The 26,041-nt window shown below is 45.5% G+C and overlaps 1 protein-coding gene across 2 annotated transcripts in view; it reads right to left on the bottom strand.

Annotated features, from left to right (window-relative positions):
- Positions 1 to 7,007: 7,007 nt before the first annotated feature.
- Positions 7,008 to 26,041, bottom strand: part of LOC147443965 (uncharacterized) — a 103,972-nt gene continuing 84,938 nt past the window's right edge. The window contains exons 8-23 of one of the 2 annotated variants that reach the window (XM_086526750.1): positions 22,045 to 22,240; positions 21,792 to 21,964; positions 21,542 to 21,716; positions 21,386 to 21,439; positions 21,081 to 21,260; positions 20,552 to 20,664; positions 20,024 to 20,206; positions 19,775 to 19,832; positions 19,468 to 19,527; positions 19,354 to 19,395; positions 19,116 to 19,258; positions 9,466 to 9,601; positions 9,288 to 9,365; positions 8,425 to 8,541; positions 7,523 to 7,585; positions 7,008 to 7,432 (exon numbers count right to left, since the gene is read on the bottom strand). In XM_086526750.1, coding sequence (XP_086382876.1) covers positions 7,361 to 7,432; positions 7,523 to 7,585; positions 8,425 to 8,541; positions 9,288 to 9,365; positions 9,466 to 9,601; positions 19,116 to 19,258; positions 19,354 to 19,395; positions 19,468 to 19,527; positions 19,775 to 19,832; positions 20,024 to 20,206; positions 20,552 to 20,664; positions 21,081 to 21,260; positions 21,386 to 21,439; positions 21,542 to 21,716; positions 21,792 to 21,964; positions 22,045 to 22,240 — 1,843 coding nt within the window. In that variant the 3' untranslated portion in view covers positions 7,008 to 7,360. The remainder of the gene's footprint in view (positions 7,433 to 7,522; positions 7,586 to 8,424; positions 8,542 to 9,287; positions 9,366 to 9,465; positions 9,602 to 19,115; positions 19,259 to 19,353; positions 19,396 to 19,467; positions 19,528 to 19,774; positions 19,833 to 20,023; positions 20,207 to 20,551; positions 20,665 to 21,080; positions 21,261 to 21,385; positions 21,440 to 21,541; positions 21,717 to 21,791; positions 21,965 to 22,044; positions 22,241 to 26,041) is intronic. The other variant, XM_086526751.1, reaches the window with a different exon arrangement.

Raw genomic sequence — 26,041 nt, forward strand, 5'->3', positions numbered from 1 at the left:
CCTATCCATGGTGAAGCCATCCATCTGAAACCATGATGTCATATGTGGATACCAACATGAAGTGTCCCCCTGAAGAGCTAACTGCCTGGAAGACTCAAGGGCCAGTCTAGCATATCTGTCTCTAGTCGTATCCCACAAGTTGTGCACAAAGGAGACCGATCTAGTAAGTGCCTCAATCTCCATAGGAGAGGTAGCTAGCTCTACTCGAATGATAGCGTGGGGTACGGAGGACTTGGCTCTGATCAGTCGAGAGATCATAGATACCAAGGGCCTCTCCATACGTCCCCATCCATCTTGGCGTACCGAAGGTCCCCATATCTACACCCCATACAACATTGTTGAGGCTATTGAAGTATCAAAGAGCCATAACTTTGTCTGAGGTTCCTGGTATTGAACCTGCTAACACATCCTCTCCAAACTTCCCAAGGCCGCATAAGCTCTAGTCAGTCTAGTCTCTGCTGCTCTCCCCAAAGAAAGAGAGAGAGAGAGAGAGAGAGAGAGAGAGAGAGAGAGAGAGAGAGAGAGAGAGAAATGAAATGTTATATTAACGTCTTCAAAAGGCCATAGTGACCTATGAGACCAGAAAGTTACAAAATGGTGGATCTGATACAAAGTCAGAGTAACACAATAACCTAACAACAGTACAAAACAAAGATATATACTATGGGATCCTAGATTGGTCGATGTGAGCCAAGCAAAAAACTAAGCAAAAATGGGCAGCTTGTTGGGATAGCTGAATCGCAAGAGATCTAGCATCGGTCGTTGGCGAATCTCATCAATTTCCTCCATGGTTAGTAGTCTGACCGGGCATCGTGCATGCCTGGCCAGCGTGCTCCGAATTTTCTGTCGTAGCCTCCGTCGATGCTCTGTAGTCCTTCGCAGTCATGGGCGCCTGGATTTCCCCAATTCAATCGCTCGGTCAATCAATGTGCCTCTGGTGTGGGACGAGGGGGAGCTCTGCTGTGGGAGTGGCTCTTGCGGCTGTCCCGTGTCTGCTCTGAAGAAGTCTGTGATCCGTCTTTGATACTGGCTAGCCTTGCCATTCATCAGGCTATCTCTGTGTCTATGCAGCTCGAGCAAGAACAAACCCAGGCATCTCTGATCTTCGTATCCCATGACTCTTGATAGTGGTCAAAAACCCTCTTTGAACAAGCAATGGAAGCGGCCTCATATCTCGTAGTAGACGGGGCAGCGGCACGTATAATGTAGCTCTGTCTCAGGTTCCATGTCACACAAGGGGCATGTCCTGTCCTCTGCTGGTACTCCGTTGTATCTCCCAGTCTCAATCCGCAGCTGGTGAGAAGATGTGCGTAATTGGCCAATAGCACATCGTATCCCATGAGACAAGTGGGTATCCATGTATCTGGGTCTCGTCACAAAACCATCTTCCGTAAGCTGGAGAAAGTGGTCTCTGTAGAAAGCCATCTTCGTGCCCAATTCCTGTGTTGGTTGTATCCATGTCCTCCTGATGTCTAGCTGGGTCAGGTCTTGGCGGATGAGCTTGGTGATCTCTGACTGTGTAAGAGTGAGAGATGGTGCATCCAATGAGTAATGGAATGGTGGCAGCCTGTCTATGCTGAACCCATGCGCCTGAAACCATGATGTCATCTCCCCATACCAGCATGTTGTATCTCCTTGTATGGCTAACTGTCGAGAGGACTCAAGTGCTATGAGAGCATATCTGTCTCTAGGAAGTTCCCATGTGCGGTTTATGAAGGAGACTGATCTGGTGAGCGCCTCCACCACTAGTGGGGGGGCCGCTAGCTCTGCTTGGATAATGGCCCGTGGTACTGATGCCTTGGCTCTAATGAGCCGCGAGATCATAGAGACGAGAAGTTTCTCCATGTTCCCCCATCCATCTGTGCGACCCGGCCTCCCGTGGTGATCCAATGAAGGTCCCCATATCTCAGCTCCATAGAGCAATGCTGAAGCCACCAAGGTGTCAAAGAGCTAGAGCTTCGTCCTAGGCTCCTGAAACTGAACCTACGAACACATCCTCTCCAATCTACCCAATGCTGCGTGGGCTCTAGTTAGTCCGGTCTCTGTTGCTCTTCTAAGTGAGAATGCAGGTCCGCTAAAAACCACTCCAAAGTAAGTGTAAGCGTCTGTGTACTCCACAGTCTCCTGGCCGTATGTGAATGTAGGTGCTGACCTCCTGATCCACTGTGGGGTGGTATTAAACACCATAACCTTGGTTTTACCAAGGTTGACAGACAAACCACTTTCGTGGGCAAACGTATGCAAAGCATCCAACTGACGTTGCATTCCCTCTAGGGATTCGGAGATCAACACTATGTCATCAGCATATAACAAAAGTGGAATCCATGTCCTTGCCAACTGTGCACCTTTATCCCCATCGCTGTCAATGTAGTCAGAAACCTCATCCACATACATACCAAAAAGAGTAGGAGAGAGCGGGCAGCCCTGCTTCACCCCAATAGTGGAGTGAACCGATGTAGAAAGTCCCTCCGTGGTGCGTAGATGCCCTACTACTGATCTGTACAATGCCATGATCCCCCAAATGAGCTCTGTGGGTACTCCCATTTCCTGTAGTCTACGCATCAATCCAGCTCTGAGTACTGTGTCAAAAGCTTTGCGGAAGTCCACAAAGCTACAATAGATCCGTCTCCCATGAGATCTGCCTTCCTCGATGATGGCCCCGAGTGTCAGGATATGGTCAAGAGTAGAGAAGCCTCTCCTAAACCCTGCCTGCCCAGTTGCACGTATTCCTTCCCTCTCTGCCCATCTACTTAGCTGTTGCTCAAGAATGGATGCATACAACCGTGCCAGTGTGTGCCCAATCATAATAGTGCGATAATTCCCAGGCTCCATGGGGTCTCCTGACTTGAAGATAGGCACGATCGTAGATAGGCTCCAAGTGTCCGGTAGGCCCTCACACATGGCACGGTTAAACATAACTGCTAGAAGCTCTGCTAGTAGGTCTTTGGCATGCATGAAATGCTTAGCGACTAAGCCATCATGATCATATGCTCTCCCAATCCTCATCCTGTCAATAGCTTTCTTCACCATCTCAATGGTGAAAAAAACACATGCGTGTGGGCATGGATCGGGGGGGTTGGGGAGGAGCGGCTGTCCAGGTACTGTGTACAAAGATGATGCGTACTGACCCCAGGTCTCTGTGGAGGAAATAGGGGGGGGGGGGGGGGGGGGGGGGGGGGGGGGGGGGGGGGGGGGGGGGGGGGGACTGCTCATGAAAGAGCCGCCACGCCTCACGCGAGTCCTAACTCAAGAATAGCTGATATAGATCCTGCTCAAGTCGAGCCAAAAAAGCCCTCTTCTTCCGCCGCACCAGGCGTCGGAAGTCAATCTGTGACTGTCTGTGAGTGACGTCCCCCAAAAGCACATCCCTCTGAAGTCTGGCTCTAGTCTAGCGGCACTCCTCATCGTACCAGCTATTCTGAGGCATGCTCCCTGATCGGTGGCTCTGCTCAGGCTGGGTGTGTGGGCATGCTTCTGCTGCTGCCTCATATAATGTCTGTGTTAGTATAGTAGTTAGCCCCTCCAGAGGTCGCCCCGGGCCCTCAGTGCATAGGCGTCTGTAGATCCCGTCCATGTATACAGAATCTGTCTCCCGTGTGAATGTGTAGCAAGTAGGGGCTGCTACCCGTGGCCTGTGTGCTACATTGAACTGGAAGGAGATGGTTATCGACACCAGAGCATGATCCACTGCCACCCCGACCGGTCTGGGCCCAACTGTGAGATCCTAGATACTAGAGATGAGATTCGGCTGTGCCATGACATAGTCCACTGTGCTGGCTCCATGACTGTGTGGGAAGCATGTAAAACCTCCCGCAGTAGGAAATCTTTGTAGGCCGTTCAAGATGGCCAATCCATGTGCAGTGCCCATGTCTATCAGGTGTCGCCCATACTCAGTATATTCCACATTGTGTGATAGTCTGGTAAGGCCCGTCTCTACAACATCTAGCTCTCTTAGCATCTCCTCTGAAGTATCATAAAACACTGCCTGGTGATGGGCAGTCCTAGCATTGAAGTCCCCTAGGATGATAATGTCATCATCCAAAATAGAGAAAGAGGACTGTTCTCTCGGTGATGCATAAACTGATGTACTCGGGGGAAAGTAGCAAATAGCTAGATAGAGGTATCTGCCTGTCTCTGCTTTCAATCTCACCCACATGTACCTAGCCTGCTCGTCCCTGCGGGCTATATGTATCAATGGCTGCAGATCCTCTCTAAATAACACTGCCACTCCCCCCGAGCCCCACCCTCTGTGCTCTGAGCGTGGCTCCTGTCTGTAGGCTGTCTCCCACCTGTATCCACAGATGTGAGGCATGGATTGCCCAGGGGCCTGATGTGTCTCAGAGTAAAAGATGATGTCTCTTCCAGTAAAGCTATCCTCAAAAGCACCCACATCAAGACACATAGATCCATTACAGTTCCAGGCAGCCACTTTGAGTGTGGTCCCATAAGTCTCGCACCGTCATGTGGAGCGTCGCTCTAGTATTACCACTTTTCCATCTCGGTAAAAAGAAATCTTGCCTTTTCCCCTTGCCGCTCTAATCTCCAACATTACTTCCTGCATATGAGCGATCTGCGAGAGGGTGAGATCATCCCCGAGAAAGATGACAGTCTCTTTAAGAGTTGGTCTTTTCTTCAAGAAGGACTTCTTCGCTTCCATGGAGGGAAAACGGAGGATGAGTGCTCTTTCTTTTGAGGTTTCTCCACTGCTTCCATTTTTCTTTATGTTGCCCACTCTCCGTGCCCTTGTGTGCGTCGGCTCATGAATCCCCATCAAGGCTGTGAGTTCTTTTACTTCTTCGTCCACATTGCCTTTGTCTTTAAGACCGCAAATTCTCACATGTAAAGCGCGCATCCGTCTCCTTTGCTCCTCCTCTAGTGTCTGATTAATGATGTTGGGTGTAGACGTGGGCGTTATCTCCTTGCCTTTTCCTTTCTTGGCCACCTTGATCCATTTCTCGGCTTCATCCGCCTTCTGTTGAGTTTTGGTGAGAACATCCACCCAAGAAGTCATCATTTCTTTGTGCTGCTCTTCTCCCACTTTGATGGCCCGTACTTGCTCCTTGATCGTGCTGATTTCTTCGATTACTGAGGGTTGCAGTTCGCCCTCTTCCAATGTGTTTCTTGATCGTGCTTCGACGAGATCTTTCTTGAGTGACGCAATCTCTTCCTCTTGAGTCGTCGCTCGGTCTTCCAGCGTACTTATCTTGCTCTCTTGGATCAGCACGCGTCCTTCGAGCATGTTTATTGTGCCCAAGAGATTGCGGTTCATCTTGGTAATGATCTCCGTCATTTCCTCTTTGCACTTTTGTATGGCATCCTCTAGGGGGTCGGCTTTATCGTTCAGCTTCCTCATGCTTGATCGCCGTCCGCAAGGGAGTCACTAAATGTATGTGTGCACCTACACTAGCAGCGGGCGCGGCAGTTGGGCGAGTGGGGGAGCGTGAGGCGGTATGGCCAGGGAGGGGGAGCGATAGAGTACAGGCGGGGAGAGGGAGAGAGAGGGGGGGGGGGGGGGCGGCCGGGGGGGGGGGGGGGGGGGGGGGGGGGGGGGACAGTATGGCAGAGAGAATGGTCCGGAAAAAAAAAAAAAAAAACTTCCTACGCGTAGAAGAAGGGGGGGGGGGGGGGGGGGGGGGGGTGCCGGCTGCTGGACATCCTACACGTAGAAGAGCAAAGGGCAACGCATCGGGGAGCGGCGCGTGGGTGCGGGGGGGGGGGAGAGAGCGGGAGCGGGAACAGAGCAGAGCAAGCGCGGGGGTGCAGCGCACGAGCAGGCGCGGGGGGGCAGGGCAAGAGAGAGAGAGAGAGAGAGAGAGAGAGAGATGAAATGAAATGTTATGTTAACGACTTCAAAAGGCCAAAATGACCTATGAGGTCAATTTGTTACAAAATAGTGAATCTTAAACCATGTCTGTATACAAAAGAACTAGAACATAGATACTACTACTAGAATCAATCCTCACATGCACTCTGGATGTCGAGAGAGTATGGCTCGAATCCTCTGCTATAGTCTCCGTCGATGCTCTGTAGCCCCTCTCCTCAATCGTGGTCGTCTGGATCTCCGTAGCTACAGTGCTCGGTCGATGAGAGTGCCGGTAGTGGTCGAATGAGTGTGGGCCGAGCTCTGCAATGATGGCTGCTCCTCTAGCTGTCCCATATCTAGTGAAAAGAAATCTGTAATATGTCTTTGGGACTGTCTCTCTCTATCTCTCCCCAATAAAGTGTCTCTATATCTGTGTAACTCAAGTAGATATAGCCCAAGACATCTCTGCGAGAGAGAGAGAGAGAGAGAGAGAGAGAGAGAGAGAGAGAGAGAGAAATGAAATGAAATGAAATGTTATATTAACGTCTTCAAAAGGCCAAAATGACCTATGAGACCAATCAGTTACAAAATAGTGAATCTAATACCATGTCTGGGTACAAAAGAACTAGAAAAGAACTAGAAGTGGAACAAAATACTACTACTACTACTACAATCTAAAACTACGTGGGTGTAGCAGCTGATACAATAGGTACCCGGTAAACTGGATGTAACAGTGTGTGAAACAAAGATGGAAGAAATGGTGAGGATCCATCCTCATCTGCACTCTGGATGTCGAGAGAGTACGGCTCGAATCTTCTGTTGTAGTCTCCGTCAAAGCTGTGTAGCTCCTCTCCTCAGTCGCGGTTGTCTGCATCTCTGTAGCTCCAATGCTCGGTCGATGAGAGTGCCAGTAGTGGTCGAATGAGTGTGGGACGAGCTCTGCAGTGGTGGCTGCTCCTCTGGCTGTCCCATATCTAGTGAAAAGAAATCTGTAATGTGTCTCTGGGACTGCCTCTCTCTAGCTCTCCCTAGTAAAGTTTATCACTGTAGAGAGAGAGAGAGAGAGAGAGGTTTTTATCACTGTAGGAACAATCCCAAGGGACCACAAAGATTGATCCAACAAGTTTTGAACTCAAGAAAGGGAAAAGAATTCATGAGACAAAAAAGGGAAAAGAAAGGGGGGGGGGGGGGGGGCACCGTTCCATACTATATCCTCTTTATATGACTTACCAATCGAGGATTACAATTGACTCATCACACCCAAATGTAAAAGAAAAGTGTAACTTCATGTTGCCCCCTTTTGCACTTAAGCAAACTGCAACAAACTCTTAACTGTTTGAGATATGCAAAAGAATTGTGTACCTTCATTACATCATAAGCCCTTCTCCTATAAACCCCCTCAAAGAGGGAAGTTGGAAGTTAGTGAAATTGTTTACTTGATGAGCAACAAGTCGCATCAAGTTGGTTTAGGGCAAGCGCACTCATGACCCGCCTTGGTAGATCAAATTTAAAGTTCCAGCATGGAAAACATCTGAAACTAATTTGATCTCTCTGATCTCACACGACAGCCTCAAGAGCTTCTTCAAGTGAGCACAGCAGATCCTCAAACTCAGAGAAATGGGACTGCAACTGTTTAAAGTGTAAAACAAACGATAAGAATGAGCTCATGTTAGTAGATACAAAAGAATCAGAACATGGAAAAATGCTATTAAACTTTACCCTAAGAGTTTGACTGTATGCATTCCATAAACGAGGGTCCCCTCTAAAAAGATCCAACAAGACCTGTGCACAACGAATTTCAGGGTGAAGAGTGATATGTATCCAAACAAACTAATAAATACACTGAAACGGGTGTTATCGATGGCCTACAAAGGCGAAATAAGTTCTGGCTTGCCAAAAGGCAAGTCATGGAGTAGAATAACTGGTTCGTGTGTGCAGATGTGAGCCGTGAGATGCAGAGATCAATACCCACCTCGATCCCAGTAGGCTTGCAGCACCTAATGTGAATCACAAAAGTTCTGCCATTTATAGACTCGAAGCCTCATAAGCCCTGGTCCTATGCGGTGGTCATTTTTCTAAATTTGGCTGCATAGGATGAGAGATGTGGCCCTCTGATGCCTCAACATTGTTAAGGTCCTCAGCTCGTAGCATCTGACTAACCAAAGCCCACTTCATGGTTCCCTAACCTCAAGTCTCCTACAGAACTGATAGTGCTAGCTAGTAATTACTCTAGGCCCTCTCAGAACAAAAACAATTACCCCTTCTATTCTTTTAGTACAGTCGTGTACATGATTTGCATGACACAGCTGGCATGAATGCTCCTTAGCTTTTTCGAATCCTGAGCCATAAGAAAATGTTTTGGAAAGGCACCTTACGCCATATAGATAAATTGCACTTATTCATGATCCGGACGGTAGGCAACCTTTGTCATCAAAGAACTCAACATGCCTATTTGTGAGCATGTCCCCTATACATGCTGCATAACAACATGTCAATCTAGGCTTCATGGCAGCTCACCAGCCAAAAAAAACTCCCAGATTGAGTAGATCTAATCACTCCACTTGCCTCGTTCATAAATTGTGAGTTTTTAATCATTTTATCTCATGAAGTCTAAGTCTCACCTCCATGCGCCTCAATAAGGTAGCAAGCACAACGATCCACTCTTTAAACCCAACTGTGCACATATGGGCTAAAAGAAACTCTGCATCCAAACGACTCTGAAGCACACTCATGTCAAGCTGCACAGGAAAAAAGTTGTGAGTTGCTTGGTTCACTTATCAGGAATTCAATATAGAGGATAGCAACAAATTGCTGTTTGTAACTCATGAACACAATAATGCCCATAAAATTAATCCACATAATGAAAGAGGCTGAGCAGCCTACTATGATCACATACATGTTTTGTTTGAGAGTTTTGAAATGGTTCAACAACTTGAGAAAGCCTCACATATCACTCCAAGTAGGACAGCAGTACTCAAATAAATTGTTAAAAATGTGTGTTAATTTTCTCCCAAAAGAAAAAAGCTTCAAACACATGCGCAAAAAATTCACATTTGAACAATATGTTGTATGCAGAACGCTGCTATCAGCAACCTGTAAAATCAACTCGTGATTCAATCATTTTCAACAAAAAACATCCATCTAAAATTTTGATATTACACTGAACATGAAGCTAAGTTTTAGCAAATGCCTTGCGTACCAAAAATGTTAAAGACATCTATAAACAAAGACGAGTATTTTGAGATTGCACTGCACATGCAGCAAAGTAATAGCAAATGCATTGTGCTATAGACCATAGGGATATTTAACCCAAGCCTTAGCATCAGATTTAAACCAGCTACTTGGCTGCAGTCTGAAGATTATTGCAATAAATGACAAATGGAAAATTGGGTAGTGCTGAGCTGTTTGTCCACAGTATGACATGTAGAACAGTATGCAAGCCACTTCTTCCTAAAATTGCTAGGGTTGATAAAGAAACACCTACCTTTTGCCCTATGATATGTAGAGCAGATGCAAAATCCTGCAAACGAGCAGAACTTCCACTTGAAGACTGGAGAAACTCCTGCCAATTCAAACCGTAGTGATGAGAAAAACAGGATTAAAGTCCACAGAAGGAGGAGGTATTCTAAAGTACTAGGCCAAGCAAAAACCTATTAGTTTACCGTGAGATCAAACTGAGTGCCCTTCACAAATGCCACAAGTTCCCTGAGCATTTTATGAGACATTAGATACCCAGCATGTGTCTCCAGTATTCGTTTTACAGTGGCTATGTGAGCGCTGGTCTCCTTTACTGTTGAGCTGCATCCATATACTGTGTTAGTCTGTCTATTCAGAAGTAGCAAGTGAATGAACAATAGCATTCATCCATAGAGAATGAATAATTCTTTTTGAAAAGCTATGAGTTCTTGTGCACCTTTCATAAATCAGATAATCCTAAAAGCTAAAACAGTTTATGCCATCCTCTAAAATAAACAGCTTGCTGAAAAACTTTGACTCTTGAGAAACACAGAAGGCTCCGTTTCTGATTGATCCAAATCAGGTTTGCAATTCGTATGATCTGGAGAGCACAGACCCATGATAAGGAGAGACTTTTAAGAAAGATTAGCCTTGTTTCAGTACATACATTCTCTTTAGAATGTGCAAGTCACCTTCAATTAAATCCTCTCCAGTAACACACACAATAATGCATGTTGGGGTGTGTGACACATCCGCACCACCAACGAGTGGTAACCTCCTCTACTTTGGTAGCCTACATCTCTGACATCATCACTTATGCCATTAGATGCTCTCTCCCTACTCTAAAAAAAAACTCTATAAAAGAAGCTCAAGCTACACGCTTTGTATCCATTCATTACCCCACCATTTGAACCCACTTTGTACCTCACGTTCTCCCCTCGCCCTGCCCCCGTCGTGCTCCCCCACTTTGCTGCCCCCCCTCCCCCCCCCCCCCCCTCTCTCGCGCGCTCTCACTCTCTACTTCTGCAGCCCCGCCCCCCCCCCCCCCCCCCCCCCCCCCCCCCCCCCCCCCCCCCCCCCCCCCCCCCCCCCCCCCCCCGCGCTCTCCCCTTGCTGCCCGTGCGTAGAGAGAGAAAGTGGAGGGAAAGAGGGTGTAGAGAGAGAGACGTAAAAAGCGTAGAGAGAGAGAAAGTGGAGAGAGAGAAAAAAAAGTGTAGGAAGAGGAAACGTAGAGAGAGAAAACCTGCATGCATAGAGAGAAAAAAAAAACTGCATATTTTTTGCTCAAATTGCAGGGGTACGCAAAATGCATACTTGATGCAGGAGAAAATGTATGCATAATGTGGAAACATATGTGCACATAGGCTCTCGTTTTGGCGGCGATTAAGCATGAGGAAGCAGAATAATACCCTTAGAGGATGCCATCCAAAAGTGCAAAGAAGAAATGACGGAAACCATCAGCAAAATGAACCACAACCTATTGGGCACATTAAAAATGCTCGAAGGACGCGTGTTGATCCAAGAAAGCAAGATAAATGCACTGGAAGATCGTGTGACGGCTTAGGATGAAGAGATTGCGTCACTCAAGAAGGATCTCGCTGAAGCACGATCAAGAAACACTTGAAGAGGGAGAATTGCAACCCTCAGTAGTAGAAGAACTCAACAAGATCAAGGAGCAAGTACCGGCCATCAAAGAAGGAGAAAGAGCAGCACAAAGAAATGACGACTTCTTGGGTGGATGTTATTACGAAGACTCAACAGAAGGCGGATGAAGCCGAGAAATGGATCGAGGCTGCCAAGAAAGGAAAAGGCAAGGAAATAACGTCCACGTCCACACCCACTATTATTAATCTGACACTAGAGGAAGAGCAAAGAAGACGTGTACGCGTTTTACATGTGAGAATTTGTGGCCTTAAAGACAAAGATAATGTGGACGAGGAGGTAAAAGAACTCATGGCTTTAATGGGGGTTCATGAGCCGATGCACACAAGAGCTTGGAGAGTGGGCAACAAGAAAAATGGAAGCAATAGGGAAACCTCGAAAGAAAGGACACTCATCCTTCGTTTTCCCTCCATGGAAGCGAAGGACGTTTTGAAGAAAAGGCCAACGCTTAAGAAGACGGGCATCTTTCTCGGAGATGATCTTACCCTCTCGCAAATCGCTCATATGGAGGAAGTAATGCCGGAGATTAGAGTAGAACAGCAAGGGAAAAAGGCAAGATTGCCTTTTACCGAGATGGCAGAGTGGTAATACTGGAGCGACGCTCCACATGACGGTGCGAGACCTATGGGACCACGCTCAAAGTTTCCACCTAGAACTGTAATCGATCTATGCACCTTGATGTGGGTGCTTTTGAGGATAGTTTTATTGGAAGGGACATCATCTTCTACTCTGAGACACATCAGGCCTCCGGGCAATCTATGCCTCACATCAATGGATACAGATGGGAGACAGCCTGCGGATAGGAGACACGATCAAAGCACAGAGGGCAGGGATCAAGGGGAGTGGCAGTGTTATTCAGAGAGGAGTTGCAGCCAATGATACATATAGTCCGCAGGGATGAGCAGGCTAGGCACATGTGGGTGAGATTGAGAGCAGAGACAGACAAATATCTTTACATCGCTATTTGCTACTTCCCCTCGAGTACATCGGTCTATGCATCACCCAGAGGCCAGTCCCCCTTTTCTATTTTGGATGATGATGTATGAGAGTTCTCTAGAGATGGTGACATTATCATTCTAGGGGACTTCAATGCTAGGACGGCACATCACTAGACAGTCTTCTATGATACTTCAGAGGAGATGCTGAGAGAGCTGGATGTTGTAGAGACGAGCTTGTCCAAACTATCAGAGGATGTGGAACATACTGAGTATGGACGACACTTGATAGACATGGGAATTGCACATGGACTGGCCATCTTGAATGGCCTACAGAGATTTCCCGCTGCGAGAGGTTTTACATGCTTTCCACACAGACATGGAGCCAGCATAGTGGATTATGTCATGGCACAGCCGAGCGTCATCTCTAGTATCCAGGATCTCACGGTTGGACCCAGACTGTTGGGGTGGCGGTGGATCATGCCCTTCTGTCGATGACCATCTCTATTCAATTTAATGTAGCACAGAGTCCACGGGCAACAGCACCTACTCGCTACACCTTCACGCGGGAGACAGACTCTGGATATATAGATGGGATCTACAAACGGATGTGCATTGAGGAGCCAGGGCGACCTCTGGAGGAGCTTACTACTATACTGACACATACATTACATGAGGCAGCAACAGAGGCATACCCACAGACTCAGCCTGAGCATAGACGCTGTTCAGGGAGCATGTTGTAGAACAGTTGGTATGATGTGGAATGCCGTGAGACTAGAGCCAGACTTCAGAGGGAGGTGCTTTGGGGGGACATCACTCACAAACAGTCACAGATTGACTTCCGACGCCTAGTGCGGCGGAAGAAGAGGGCATTTTTGGCTCGACTAGAGCAAGATCTATACCAACTATTCTCGAGTCAAGACTCACGAGAGGCATGGCGGCTCTTTCATGAGCACTCCCTCCCCCTGCCATTACCTCTACAGAGGCCTGGGGCAGTAAGCTTCATCTTTGTACACAGTTCCTGGACAGCTGCCCCTTCCCGACCCCCCTGATCCATGCTCACAAGCATGTGCTTTTTTCACCGCTAAGATGGTGAAGAAGGCCATTGACGGGATGAGGACTGGAAGAGCATATGATCATGATGGCTTAGTGGCTGAGCATTTCATGCATGCCAGAGATATACTAGCAGAGCTTCTAGCAGTTATGTTTAACCGTGCCATGTGTGAAGGCTTGCCTGATACTTGGAGCCTATCTACTATTGTACCTATCTTCAAGTCAGGAGACCCTATGGAGCCTGGGAATTATCGCACTATCATGATTGGACACACATTGGCACGGTTGTACACATCCATTCTTGAGTAGCAGCTCAGTAGATGGGCAGAGAGGGAGAGGATACATGCAGCCGGGCAGGGTTCAGGAGAGGCTTTTCTACTCTTGACCATATCTTGACACTCAAAGCCATCATTGAGGAGGGCAGATCACATGGGAGACGGATCTATTGTAGCTTTGTGAACTTCCGCAAAGCATTTGACACAGTACCCAGAGCTAGATTGATACACAGACTACAGGCGATGGGAGTACCCACAAAGCTCATTTGGGGGATTATGGCATTATGCAGGTCAATAGTGGGGCATGTACGCACCTCAGAGGGTCTATCTACACCGGTTCACTCCACTATTGGGGTGAAGCAGGGCTGCCCGCTCTCTCGTACTCTATTCGATATGTATGTGCCGACTACATTGAGAGCGGTGGTGATAGAGGTGCATAGCTGGCAGGGACATGGATTCCACTATTGTTATATGCTGATGATATTGTGTTAATCTCCGACTCCCCGGAGGGGATGCAACGTCACTTGGATGCTTTGCATAGGTTTGCCCACGAAAGTGGTTTGTCTGTCAACCTTGGTAAAACCAAGGTTATGGTGTTTAACACCACCCCACAGTGGATCAGGAGGTCAGCACCTACATTCACATACGGCCAGGAGAACAATGGAGTATACAGATGCTTACACTTACCTTGGAGTGGTTTTTAGCAGACCAGCATTTTCATTAAGGAGGGCAGCAGAGACCAGATTGACTAGAGCCCATGCAGCATTGGGTAGATTGGAGAGGATGTGTTCGCAGGTTCAGTTTCAGGAGCCTCGGATGAAGCTCTGGCTCTTTGACACTTCGGTGGCTTTTGCATTGCTCTATGGAGCTGAGTATGGGGACCTTCATTGGATCATCACGGGAGGTCGGGTCGCACTTATGGATGGGAAACCTCTGGTCTCTATGATCCCGCGGCTCATTAGAGCCAAGGCTCCATTATCCGAGCACAGCTAGCGGGCCCCCAACTAGTGGTTACCTGAATGTGATGCATTCATGTGTGCCAAGTCGATGAGTGTGGTACACTAACTATGCCACATGAATGTCGTGGTTGAAGCATTGGAGCCTTCCAAAATCAAGGACAACACACAAACTCCAAGAAAACATTCTGTGGCAACACTTTTTTTAGGACAGTAGCAATTCTATTCTTTAAAGGGATAGGCGCTCCAACACTTGAGGGGATAAAAGTGATGGGAGATGGGCACTTTCCCTATGGTATTATTAAAAATGGAGGATGGTGCCAACTCCATACCATACTTATGTATGGTCTTTTCTTTTTTTAATCGACACAAGCATCTCCGTGCACGAAACGCATTTTTCGGCATCTTTAAAGGTTACATTTTTTTCTCCTTTACACTTTGGCTAACGCCAAATTCCAATTGTGTGGTGACTTCAAAGAGCTTTGGGAAAAGGCTTCAAGGATAAATGTTACGAAGCATCGAGAAGTTCCGACATAGGTAAAAGGTTCACTACCACTACGCTTTTTCAATTTACACCATCTGCACAGTAAAGCAATCAAGGTGTAAAGATACACTAATACTCCATATTTCAATTTTCCCTATGTGATCTTAAAAGTACTCGGATCAGATTCCATCATGTACGCATTAAAGCAATGAATTTACATCATCTTTATTGAAAATATTGTAGATGAAGATGACAAGGATTGAAGAACTTTTGCAATGTTAAACAAAGGGACACATTGAGAGTACACCATGGAATGTCAATTTAGAATATCAAAAGCCTACATAAAATCAATGGTAATGAATTCTTCCTGCAATATTTTTATAATAAGAAAGTCCCTCTCCCACAAATTGTTGACGTGTCAAGCCACTAAACACCTAAACCGACTTGATGATCCTGGCCGAGGGGCCTAAATCCTAGAAGCAGTAGAAGAAGCAGAAGTTCTCACCAACTTACAGATCCTTGCCGAGTGGAGGGAAATTTATTAAAAGAGTTCCTACCAACTTATGGGACCCCGTTCGATGGGGCCCACATGACACAAAGGACTAGCCTAAAAGATGATGACGTGACAGCTGTACAAAGGCCTGCAAATCGCACTATAGGCTATTGACGTGGCAGGTGTATGAGCTATAAAGATTTTCGTGAAATACGCTGGCAGCTTTTGGGAGTCAGCTTTTTGAACCAGATGCTTTTAGAGCTTCAAGCTTTTCACGTAACTGCTTTTAGAGGCCAAGGGCCTTCAAATATGACTCATGGCCTCTCTCTCTGGCAGTCTACCCGTGGGAGATGCACAACAGAGCCATGGGAGTTGTACCTTGTTGAAGCAATATAAAGAAATACCGCAAGGGGCGCCAAGGTTTGGGGCCAGTGCTCTATTGGGGTGGAACTCCACCACTCCCCATCTCGTGTGCATGCATATACTCTCTGGGGTGGAATTTCGCCACTCCGTGTCGCGTGTCGTCTCTCTCTCTCAGTTCAGTTGTTATTGAAGTGCTAAAAGTCTGTTCAGACTGTTCTTTTCTATTGGCACGTGGTGCCTGTCTTGTGACGGTGGTATCAGAGCATCAGGCGTGTGCTTTTCTGAAAGCATACCGGTTCCACCAAAGAGCAGACAGAGCAAGATCGCACTTCCAAAGGTCACTGGAAATTTTAGCTTCGTGCTTTGACCCTGGACTTATTAGCGACTCACACCCTTACTTCATCACGCATCAGGCGCGCTCTTGTCTTCACCGCTCATGTCTTACAGGGCATAAGCCATAAAGATCACTTGCAAGATAAGGATCCAAGATTTGTTTCGAGTCACTATTTTTCTCAAAAGCATTGCCATGCAGATGTTGATGTCTATAGCTACCAAGCAGCATACTCCAAGGACTTGGCAAGCTTTCAAGAAAATTTTTGCCGGAAGTTATATGGTTTCTGACATCTTCCTTCGGAGTGCAACTGCTGGCAGAGTGGGGTATCCTGAAATGCTTGCCATGGAAACCCTAGCAGATTATAACTTGAAATTTCTCAACATCTCTCAGTAGGTGTCTCTTCACAAGCAGATGACCTTGGAGGTCCAGTGCGATTGCTATCTTGGGACTACCGTCGCCGCCAAAGAAACAATGTCTGTCCAAGAGCTGATGGACCATGTTGTGCTCAGCTACGATCTTATGGAATGAACCTAACCCTAATTTTTGGTGCAGGTTTCAGGATGAAAAGTCAGTCGAATTTTCGAGCTCGGCTAATGTCGAGATTGCTTTTTAAGTTTGAATTTTGTTTGAGTTCTGTTTGAACTTGTTTGGTGATCTTGTTTGACATTTGTTTGACATGGATGGTATCTGTTTTGAACCTGTCTTGGTGCCGATCTGAATTGTTTGACTCTGGTTTTTAATATTGGTTTCATTGATTGGCGATTTTACTCCCGGGTGGAGAAGTGAGAAATACTGTTTTGGTATTGTTTGAACCTCGGAACGACGCAGGCCGATGCCTGGGAGCGTTTCGTTGTATGTTTGAAAACCTCGGAACGACGCATGCTGATGCCTGGGGAGCGTTCCGTTGTATGCTAGAAAACCTTTGAACGACACAGAGCGTTTGGTTGTATGCTTGAACCTCCAAGCGACGTAGACTGCGGTCTGGGGAGCGTTTGGTTGTACAGTCTTCTGAGCTCATGGCCCGGGCCTTATTAGGTTATTTGCGAGGGAAGTGACGAGGTAGTCGTTGAGTAGCTTCATACCACAGACCGTTTGTCTCGGGGGAGTGCTCAGCGACGCTGTTTGTTGTGTCTTGTAACATGCATATGTGAGCATTTGTGTTGCATTGTGATGTGCCAACCATTGAATATTCCTAATTGGATGAGATTGCCTGGGTATGTAATTTTAGTGCATCAAGACACCCATGGAAGATCAGTGCGGTCTAGGTGTGATGGCTAATTTTACTACGCCGGAATATCAAGAGTTCAGATCTGGACGAAAGGAGAAGCCAACTCCTTGATCAAAAGAGCCCAAAGGAGAAGCCAACTCCTTAACAAAAAAAAGCAAACAGATTGTCCCTCGGAATGTCCCTCGAAAAAATTTTGAGCTAACTTGAGTTATTTTGTAGATATGCTGTAATCGCAGACGATTACTTTCTTTCAAGAAGGGGGGATGTCACAAATTGCCGACGTGTCAAAGCCTTGAAGAATGGAGCCAACTTGCAGATCCTGGCCGAGGGTCCTAAACCCTAAGAAAAACAAGTAACAGAAGAAGAAGTCCTACCAACTTATGGGGACCCCGTCCGATGGGGCCCCAGTGACATAAAGGAATTAAAATAAAGCAGGAAAACTGATGGCGTGGCAGTTGTACGGACGCTCCGGATTTCTGCTCGCTGATGACATGGCAAGCCGTACGGGATTCCGCGTTTTGCGCTGACATGATGACGTGGCAGGCTTTACGGATTTTTGTAAATTACGCTAGCAGCTTTTGGGCATTGCTTTTGGACCAGATGCTTTTGATTTTGAAGGCTTTTCAAAATTTCATGTAAATTGCTTTAGGGACCCAAGGCCTTTAAATATGAGGCTAGGGCTCATTCTCTTGCATGCTTCCTGGAGAAGGTGCAGAGCGTGGAGTACCGGCTTATACTGTGTTGATGCAATATTGGGGCCAATACTCTCTGGGGTGGGATTCTACCACTCCGTGTCGCGTGTCGTCTCTCTCTCTTAGTTCAGTTGTTATTGAAGTGCTAAAAGTCTGTTCAGTCTGTTCTTTTCTATTGGCACGTGGTGCCCGTCTTGTGACATATGATCTTTTCTTTTTTTGATGGGCACAAGCATCCCAATTCACGAAATACATCTCCCTCTATATTTAAACATAATGTGCAAATTTCCTCCTCCATGCATCCATTAATGTCAAATGTCCTCTGTGTTACCACGTCCTAGAGCTTTTGGTAAAGTATTTGAGGAGAGATATTACAAAGCCTTCAGCTCAAGCTATGACATGAGGTAAAAGCCACACTACTTTTTTGAATTCTTACCAGCAGCATAGTCAAGCAATCAAGGCAAACTAGTTTAATTTACAAGAGCCCTTTTCCCATCAAGTGCAACACTGCCATTATTGACAAAAGGCAATTCACCTAAGGCATTTTGCAAGCATCGCACCTAAAAGCCTTGGCTTCAAGAAATCAAATTTTTGTGAAGATGTTTAGAAAGGCTTGTGGAACTCGAAGTCAAAGACATCTTATTTCTTTCTCACACAAGTCTGAAAGAGGAGCTGAAGGCATTTTTGTGAAAAACCTTTTATGTACAACACCGTACATTATATTTTGTGCACACAAATTAAAACTAGGAATGCCTATTGTGACTTAAGTGTATGTATTGTAAGAGGACATCAAATTTAGTACCCTGTACAAATTTTGTGTTGAATTTGTTAAAGAGAATTGAGGTGGATAACAAAACATAAGAGTAAAAATTTAGCATTTCTAGGTTAGCCTAAGCTTGAGAATTGATTGTCTGTACTAGAGTGGAGTAGAGGTTGTGGTCACATACATGCCATTAGGTTGAAGTCTTCCTGCAAACTTGCAATGGGAGACGCTCATTATTATGATGATGCAACAGAGATGTGATCAGAGGTCACTATGAAAGTTCCCTTTATGATGTGTGTGTAATTGTATCTGCGTTTTCAATAATCTGTGTTTGTGTATGTAGTGGCCTTACTCAATCATGCACCGCGTGCCTTTGGTACAACTCCCCCTAGACCCTAGTGCTCAAACAATGCAAACAAAGAAAAGATAAGCATAAGGTATCCAAGAAATTTGCACATTTCCCTATAAAGAAAACAAGTGGTACAACACAAAACAAGTATTCCTTTAACTAAATGCTAGCAAAACATTGTGATCAGCAAGTAATACACAAAAAAGTTTTGAACACACTAAAGTTTTATAATGCTGAGCTCTCAACTGCTTTCATCGCACACGAGATACCTTTTTGCAGTCTGCAAATTTGCAGAAGGATCTCTTCCTTGGCTTGGTCTGAACCAAAAGGATCCCAAAAAGCTGTTCGTCTTTTGCTCTGGTTCACCATTCACAACATCAATTTCTCTCCCAGATCGTAACAAGAAACGAACCTTGTCAGCACCCAGTTAATCAACACGAGGTCAGTTCTAGCTCAACACACAAGCGCAATCTCTGTAAAAACTCTACAATGGTAGTTAGCACTTACAAGCTCTCCAGCAAGCTCGTACATGGATTCTTCCAGTGTTGCCTGCAAAAGAAACCTTGAATTCGTTAATATCATCCCTTAGCACATAACCTATGTCACCATCTAACAAGATACCTGAAGTAATCTCAAGGCATTGTACTGACTGACTGGTGTTCCTTCCAGTTTCTCTATTACCTGCCATTTGAAGCCATGAGATTTTAGCTGATTTCACACCCTCATTTCAATCCTCACAATAGCCAAACATGAGTTCAAACTGTAGTTATATTCTTCTTGCCTTTTTTTTTTTTTGGGTTTAAAAAGCAAACAAAGGAGGAAGAAGGGAAAAAAATGTTTGCGTGTGTCTGTGTGTGTGTGTGTGTGTGGGGGGGGGGGGGGGGGGGGGGTGGGTGGGTTGGGTGGGTTTGTTGTTATGTTCGCTTACCAGAATGTAACAAGCCGCAGTTCGATAGTAACGCCGCTTAAAGCATTCATCAAACAACCTAAATATCAGGAAAATTAGGCTTTACATGGGAACAATGTACAAGATCAAGTAAATGGTGATCATCATTACATGATTAATCCAGCATTTATGTTTACTCTATAAATTTTTCTGTGAATATAGAAATGCATCAGTTATGTTTGATGAAGCTGGAAATAGAGATCACGATGTGGACAGGATTAAGGATCATACTCTGTGGACTTCCCAGCAGCCGCAAAAAGATCATTCCAATGCCGTCCATCAGTCTTTCTTGCAACACTCACCACCACATCCAGATACTCAGAGAAGTTTCTAATCAGGTCACATGCTTGTTGCAACAACAAAGAAGGATTCCACCTGATAGGACTTAGCCAATCTGCTTTACCTGAGCTTTGGCTGAAAAAACACGGTCATTTAATTTGCTGAGGTAGCATGACTTAATGCTACTTATAACAAGGTATATACAAGGTACCCCAACAGGACACATGCACCTCTTGTACAGCCATAGAAATAAAATAAAAGAAGGGTTTTCACTTGAATTCAAAACCTACAAATCCTGCATGAGCAATGCAATCTTGAAACAGGCTCTCATGGTTATTGAAAGCATGCAAGTCCCGCATGAGCTAGCAAAGACAAAAGCCTATGTACATAATAATATCATTATTAGTAGATTGGTCGCAACACCAGCGCCTCAGAAGTGTTGAGTCAAAATTGAATATTGTGCTGCATAATTACTCTTACCTTGAGACTACAGCATCAAACACTGTAAATAGCAGCCATTCCAAGCAATGTGAAAAATGTGGCCTTCCTGCGGACAGCTTTGCAAGTTGCAAAGCATCATCCATTTTCCCTCTCTGATCATTGAAAAAAGAAGACATTAACTTTATAAGTTTTGTACTGTTTGATTAGACAGGAACGTCCACACTGACCATCCCTGATGTGAGATGATCTAAAATCTAAACAGGAACACGCCACCGTTCCTACTGTCCCCTGGTTAATGTCAATCTATTCTACTAGAGAGCTTCTCAACGTCGTAAAAATTTTCACACACACTCCCTGTATGAGTTATGCAGCCTGCATTGTCTCTAGATGAATATCCGTAATCCATTCCGCAGCTCATTGCATTGATAAAGAAAAGGGTCTCCATGCTATTTGCATCTAGTACTTATATACATATTAAAATCCTAGAGATATCTGTACGTGATCCATGGATCAAGTTTTCCTTCTCCTGACCCCAACTAAGATAATGCTTTTTTGGAAGTTTACAAACCTGAAGAAGATGGCGAAGCAGGCAATGTAGGATAGTCTGAGCTTGTGGCAATGGCTCAAAGCAAGGCATATCCACCCCTGGTGAGAAAGATAGGCGTTGGGACACCCCCACCACGACGCCAGAATAAGGTAAGAGCCCCAAAGGATAAACTTCCCTATCAAACTCCAGCTCCGGATCTAGCTGGAACAAAAAACACTTTTACAAACTTTTGAAGGCCATGTCGCGTCAGACATCAACTACGCATGAAAATGTGCGAGGTCGAGAACGGCTAAAAGGACCTGCAGTTAAAATTGTAAGTGTAGTACCTGTAAGAAATCTTGAAGTTGGTAGGGATCTTCTCCAGTTGAGGGATACCAAGCCTGTTAAAGGGTTAATCATTTCAAGGTAAAAAAGTGCAAAGACAACAATCACAAAGGCAAATAACATCGAGAACTTAAATGCAAAGTTATACAAGATCTTGCCTGCATTCCATGATGTCCATAAGCCAACCAGGATACCTCTTCGATCAAATTGGCTTCCCCATCCGGTTGTTTATAGGTCACCCAAAAATGTTCAACATCTCCAGTTAACTTCCGTTCACTGCCCTCATCCAGGTCCAGTAAGGACAGCTCCCCATTGATTCTCAAGATGAGACATCTGCAATTTCAAAGTCCTTACAAACATGTTCACAGCACTGTCTTTAACGACAAAAAACCGCCATACATCATTCACCTGGAGGGCTGCTTTGGAAGCAAGTCAACATAATGTTCAGGGACTTCATCCGGAAGAGAGATATCAATTTCAGATGAAAGCTTTCCATCTTGCACAATGCGATGGGGCAAAAACCTCATAGCTACAGGCTGCTTCTTTGCAGTCATTATTGAAAGCTCTCTTGCTGTCACAAACTGTTACTTGTCTCATCACTGGGCTATTTGCCACATAAAGTGAGAAGTTCTTGTGTACGAGATTTTTTGTACATATATACCTGTAGAATTGGAGTTTTTGTTGGACTGAGTTTGCCAGACAGCTTAGCTCGAAATACTTGGACATCAAAGGGAGGGTATGTGACCAGAATGTAGTCTTGCCAAATATCCATGACGATAGGTTTATCAAGTAGAATCTTTCGACACAGCAAAGAGCTTTCATCCAGGTGATATCGTGGATAGAAACAAAGTTCATATCTGCCAAGAGGAGGTATCCATCCAAGCATCTTAAATATTTGTATGAGTTAAATATAAACATTCAGTTTCAAATAACTTCAGCATCTATAACACTTTTGTCTCCTAAAGCAGTATTTACAGCAGTTCACTAAATCCTTTTAGCTTTTATTTATAAGGCGTTCACAAACAAAGTGGACTTGCAAGTCAATGAAGGGCTGTGCTCAACACTTTGTCAAACCACAAAACAAACCATATGGATTTTCAACTGTTGAACATCGCAGTAAGCTTTGTTTCTCCTCATGCCAAGTATTCTCAGCTTTTTGACCCGCACAACAAAACTGATAAGCACGACAAAAAGCAGAAGAAACGAACTGATTTCCTGGGTTATTTGGGTCGTCAATCTACTTTTGCCTCGGCAAGAAAGCAAAAGAAGCGTGTGCGGTTTGAAGGATTACCTAGTTCTTCTTCTTCTTCTTCTTCGAGTTCTTCTAGCTCTTCCGTTTCGAGCAAAGAAGATAGAAAAGGCAAAAAGCGAAGCAAAAAGAAACTCTTCGGAAAGGGCAAGAAAAAGGCAAAGAAATACAAATCTCGCCCAGTTTTGAACAGTTCTACAGAGGACTCGTCTTCGGATAGTTCAGACTCCCATGACCGCAGATTTTATGCAAGGAAGAAGAATTTCTACAGAGCCAACCAGTATGACTTTCTAGAAGATAAAAGCAAGAAAGTACGAGAGTTCAAAGAAGGTGAACAATCAATTAAATTTGACCCGTTTTCTGGATTTCGAGATGCTTCGAAAGCTTTGGCCTTCATACAACAGTTTGACATAGCTTTCTTTGGAGGGCGTTACTCAGAGCACTCCAAGATTCGAAGGGCTACTTCTTACTTCAGGGGAAATGCTGAAACTTGGTGGTCCACGCTTCTATTGAACAAGAAAGCGCCAGTTAAATGGCTGAAATTTAAAAGGCTTTTTATTTCTTCCTGGTTGACTCGAGAGTGGGGAGTACAAACGTGACATACGAGCTGAGACACATCTGGAAAAGAGGCACATAGCGACAAAGATCAACAGAAATCAGCCCCAATTCAGCGGTTTGATTTGCAGCAGATTTCAGTCTTAAGCGTTTTTGGACAGCAGATTAAGAGTAGCAGATTTCAGCCCTTAGATCGGTCTCGTCATCCCGTCGTCGTCATCGATCTAGCCTAGACTTTCATCAGTCACATGCATTCAGTTTCTACCAGTTTGTGCAATCAATAGTAAACCACTCTCGCCGACGAGAGTGGGGCCTTCGGAGGAGGGTTTTACAACGTCTCTAGTGTCGTATTCTCTTCTCTCTCTATCTCTCAATCTCACACACTTGCACGCACAGTGTCCATTCACTTTGTTTGTATCCATTGCACTCTCTCATTAAGAACGGAAGGCTCTACCTTCCATAAGAACAAAAGGAACCTTGAGCACAGTTCGGAGTACTCATCTTGAGCAAAGTTCAAACATTCATTCCGCTGCACCTAACATTGGTATCAAAGCTTTGGCAGTGTTCTATATCACTCAAAAAAAAGAACCACAAGAATCACAAGAATTTTTTTGCTTGTTGCGGTCGCACAAACCCAAGTTCGCTTGGGCGTATCGATTCCTAATCGTGTTTTTGAAGAGTGACGGAAGTCCCATGAAAGAAGGGCTTGTCCAGCCTCCCCTTGTGCCTCTTTTCACTCATTGAGAGCGGACCGTGCACTTAGCGGCCAGCCAATCAACGTGAGGTGGGAAAAAGCTACCTTGGTGTGAGCGCAAGGCCACCAAGGGGTGCGCCCGCGGAAAAGAGCAGAACTTGGGTGAAGAGAAGATCCTTCTCAAACACAGATTGCAAGCGAAAGAAAACCTCAAGAACCTCAAGACCCCAAGACCCTCAAGAACCTAAGTTCCTCGTGAACTTAAGAACCAAAGATCATAGTGCATGGTCATCACCCGAAGCAGAATGGATACTTCGCATACAAGTGATGAGCATGAGAGAGGCGACGAAGAATTTTCCCCACCAAAAGATTTTTCCGACCCTCCCCCTTCCCCATCGACGCCACGAGTTGTACCAAATTCTATGGAGTGTGATGATCAAGTCGATGATGGAGATGATGGAACAACTAGAAAGAAAATCAGAACGACAGGAAGCCAAGGACCGCGAGCGCGAAGAACGACACGAAAGAAATGCAATACAACAAGAAGCGACTCGCATTGCCTTGGAACGTGAGCGTGAAGAACGCAACGAAATAATTGCCATACAACAAGAAGCGACTCGCATTGCTTGGGAACGCGAGCGCGATGAACGAAAAGAAAGGAAAGCACAAAGACGAGGAATCTGAAGCAAGTCGAGCGGCCTTGGAAGCCGATCGAGAGGCACAAAGAGAACTCCCCCATTCAAGAATTGGTTTGACAAGTTCTTGCCTCGAAATCCGAACCTGCCAAAATCGTGGGAGTTCCTCAAGTGGCGCAAGCCACGATGCAAATTCCAACAACCCAGTCACAGAAAAGTTGACTTTCAGTAAGTATGATGGTAAGATGGATGCTACGGTTATTCATTCTTGGTTGCATCAATTTAATGCTTATTTTGCGACAACTAAGAAGACAAGAAATAGCAACGTTTTGACGGCAGTCATGTACCTTGCCGGTGATGCCATCAACTGGACCACGCATGGCAAGAGGCACAGTTAGCCGCGCACCTAGAGGAAGCCGACGAATTCACGCCCCTTTCTTTCAATTGGGCTACGGTTATTCATTCTTGGTTGCATCAATTTAATGCTTATTTTGCGACAACTAAGAAGACAGGAAATAGCAACGTTTTGACGGCAGCCATGTACCTTGCCGGTGATGCCATCAACTGGACCACGCATGGCAAGAGGCACAGTTAGCCGCGCACCTAGAGGAAGCCGACGAATTCACGCCCCTTTCTTTCAATTGGGCTACGGTTATTCATTCTTGGTTGCATCAATTTAATGCTTATTTTGCGACAACTAAGAAGACAGGAAATAGCAACGTTTTGACGGCAGCCATGTACCTTGCCGGTGATGCCATCAATTGGACCACGCATGGCAAGAGGCACAGTTAGCCGCGCACCTAGAGGAAGCCGACGAATTCACGCCCCTTTCTTTCAATTGGGCTGATTTCCAAGACAAGCTTAAGGCGCGGTTTATGCCACCTCAGTACCTCGCACGAATGAAGGACGATTGGCGCGCTCTCAAGCAAAATGGTATGCCGGTTATGTCTTTTTCTAATCGTGTTTTGCAGCTAGGTACCCAGTTACGCAAGTCAGATGATGAACGCAAAGAGGCATTCCTTTTTGGGTTAGACGACTATATCAAGTTTGATGTAGAAGTCTTGGATCCAATCGATCTCAACAAGGCGGTAGCGATTGCTCTCGCCCAGGAGATGAAGTACAACAAGGGAAAGCCTAAGGAGAACAAGACTTCCACAAGTACCTCACAGACTTCTCAGAACCCTCAGAACGCTAAGAACGGTAACTCTTCTAACCAATCTTCCAATAGTCTCTTAGAAAAGAATTCTTCCAATGAACCTAAGGGTAAGGCTAACACAATTGCTAAACCTAAGCTCACTCCAGATGAAAAGGTGGCTCACAAGGAATATTAGGAGGATACATCATGTCAAAAGAGCAAAGCACTTATTCTAAGGAAGGTTGTTGTTTTCATTGTCACATTAAGGGTCACATAAAAAGAACATGTCCTAAGCTTGAATCGAATGAATCTAAAGACTCCACAGAACCCACTTCCTTTGTCAATGCAATTACTGATAACACGAGTGTGCCCCAAGTTTCTCTTGACCCT

Source organism: Adiantum capillus-veneris, chromosome 13, assembly GCF_014529385.1.
Source record: "Adiantum capillus-veneris isolate H3 chromosome 13, ASM1452938v2, whole genome shotgun sequence".
NCBI classification, from domain to species: Eukaryota; Viridiplantae; Streptophyta; class Polypodiopsida; order Polypodiales; family Pteridaceae; genus Adiantum; species Adiantum capillus-veneris.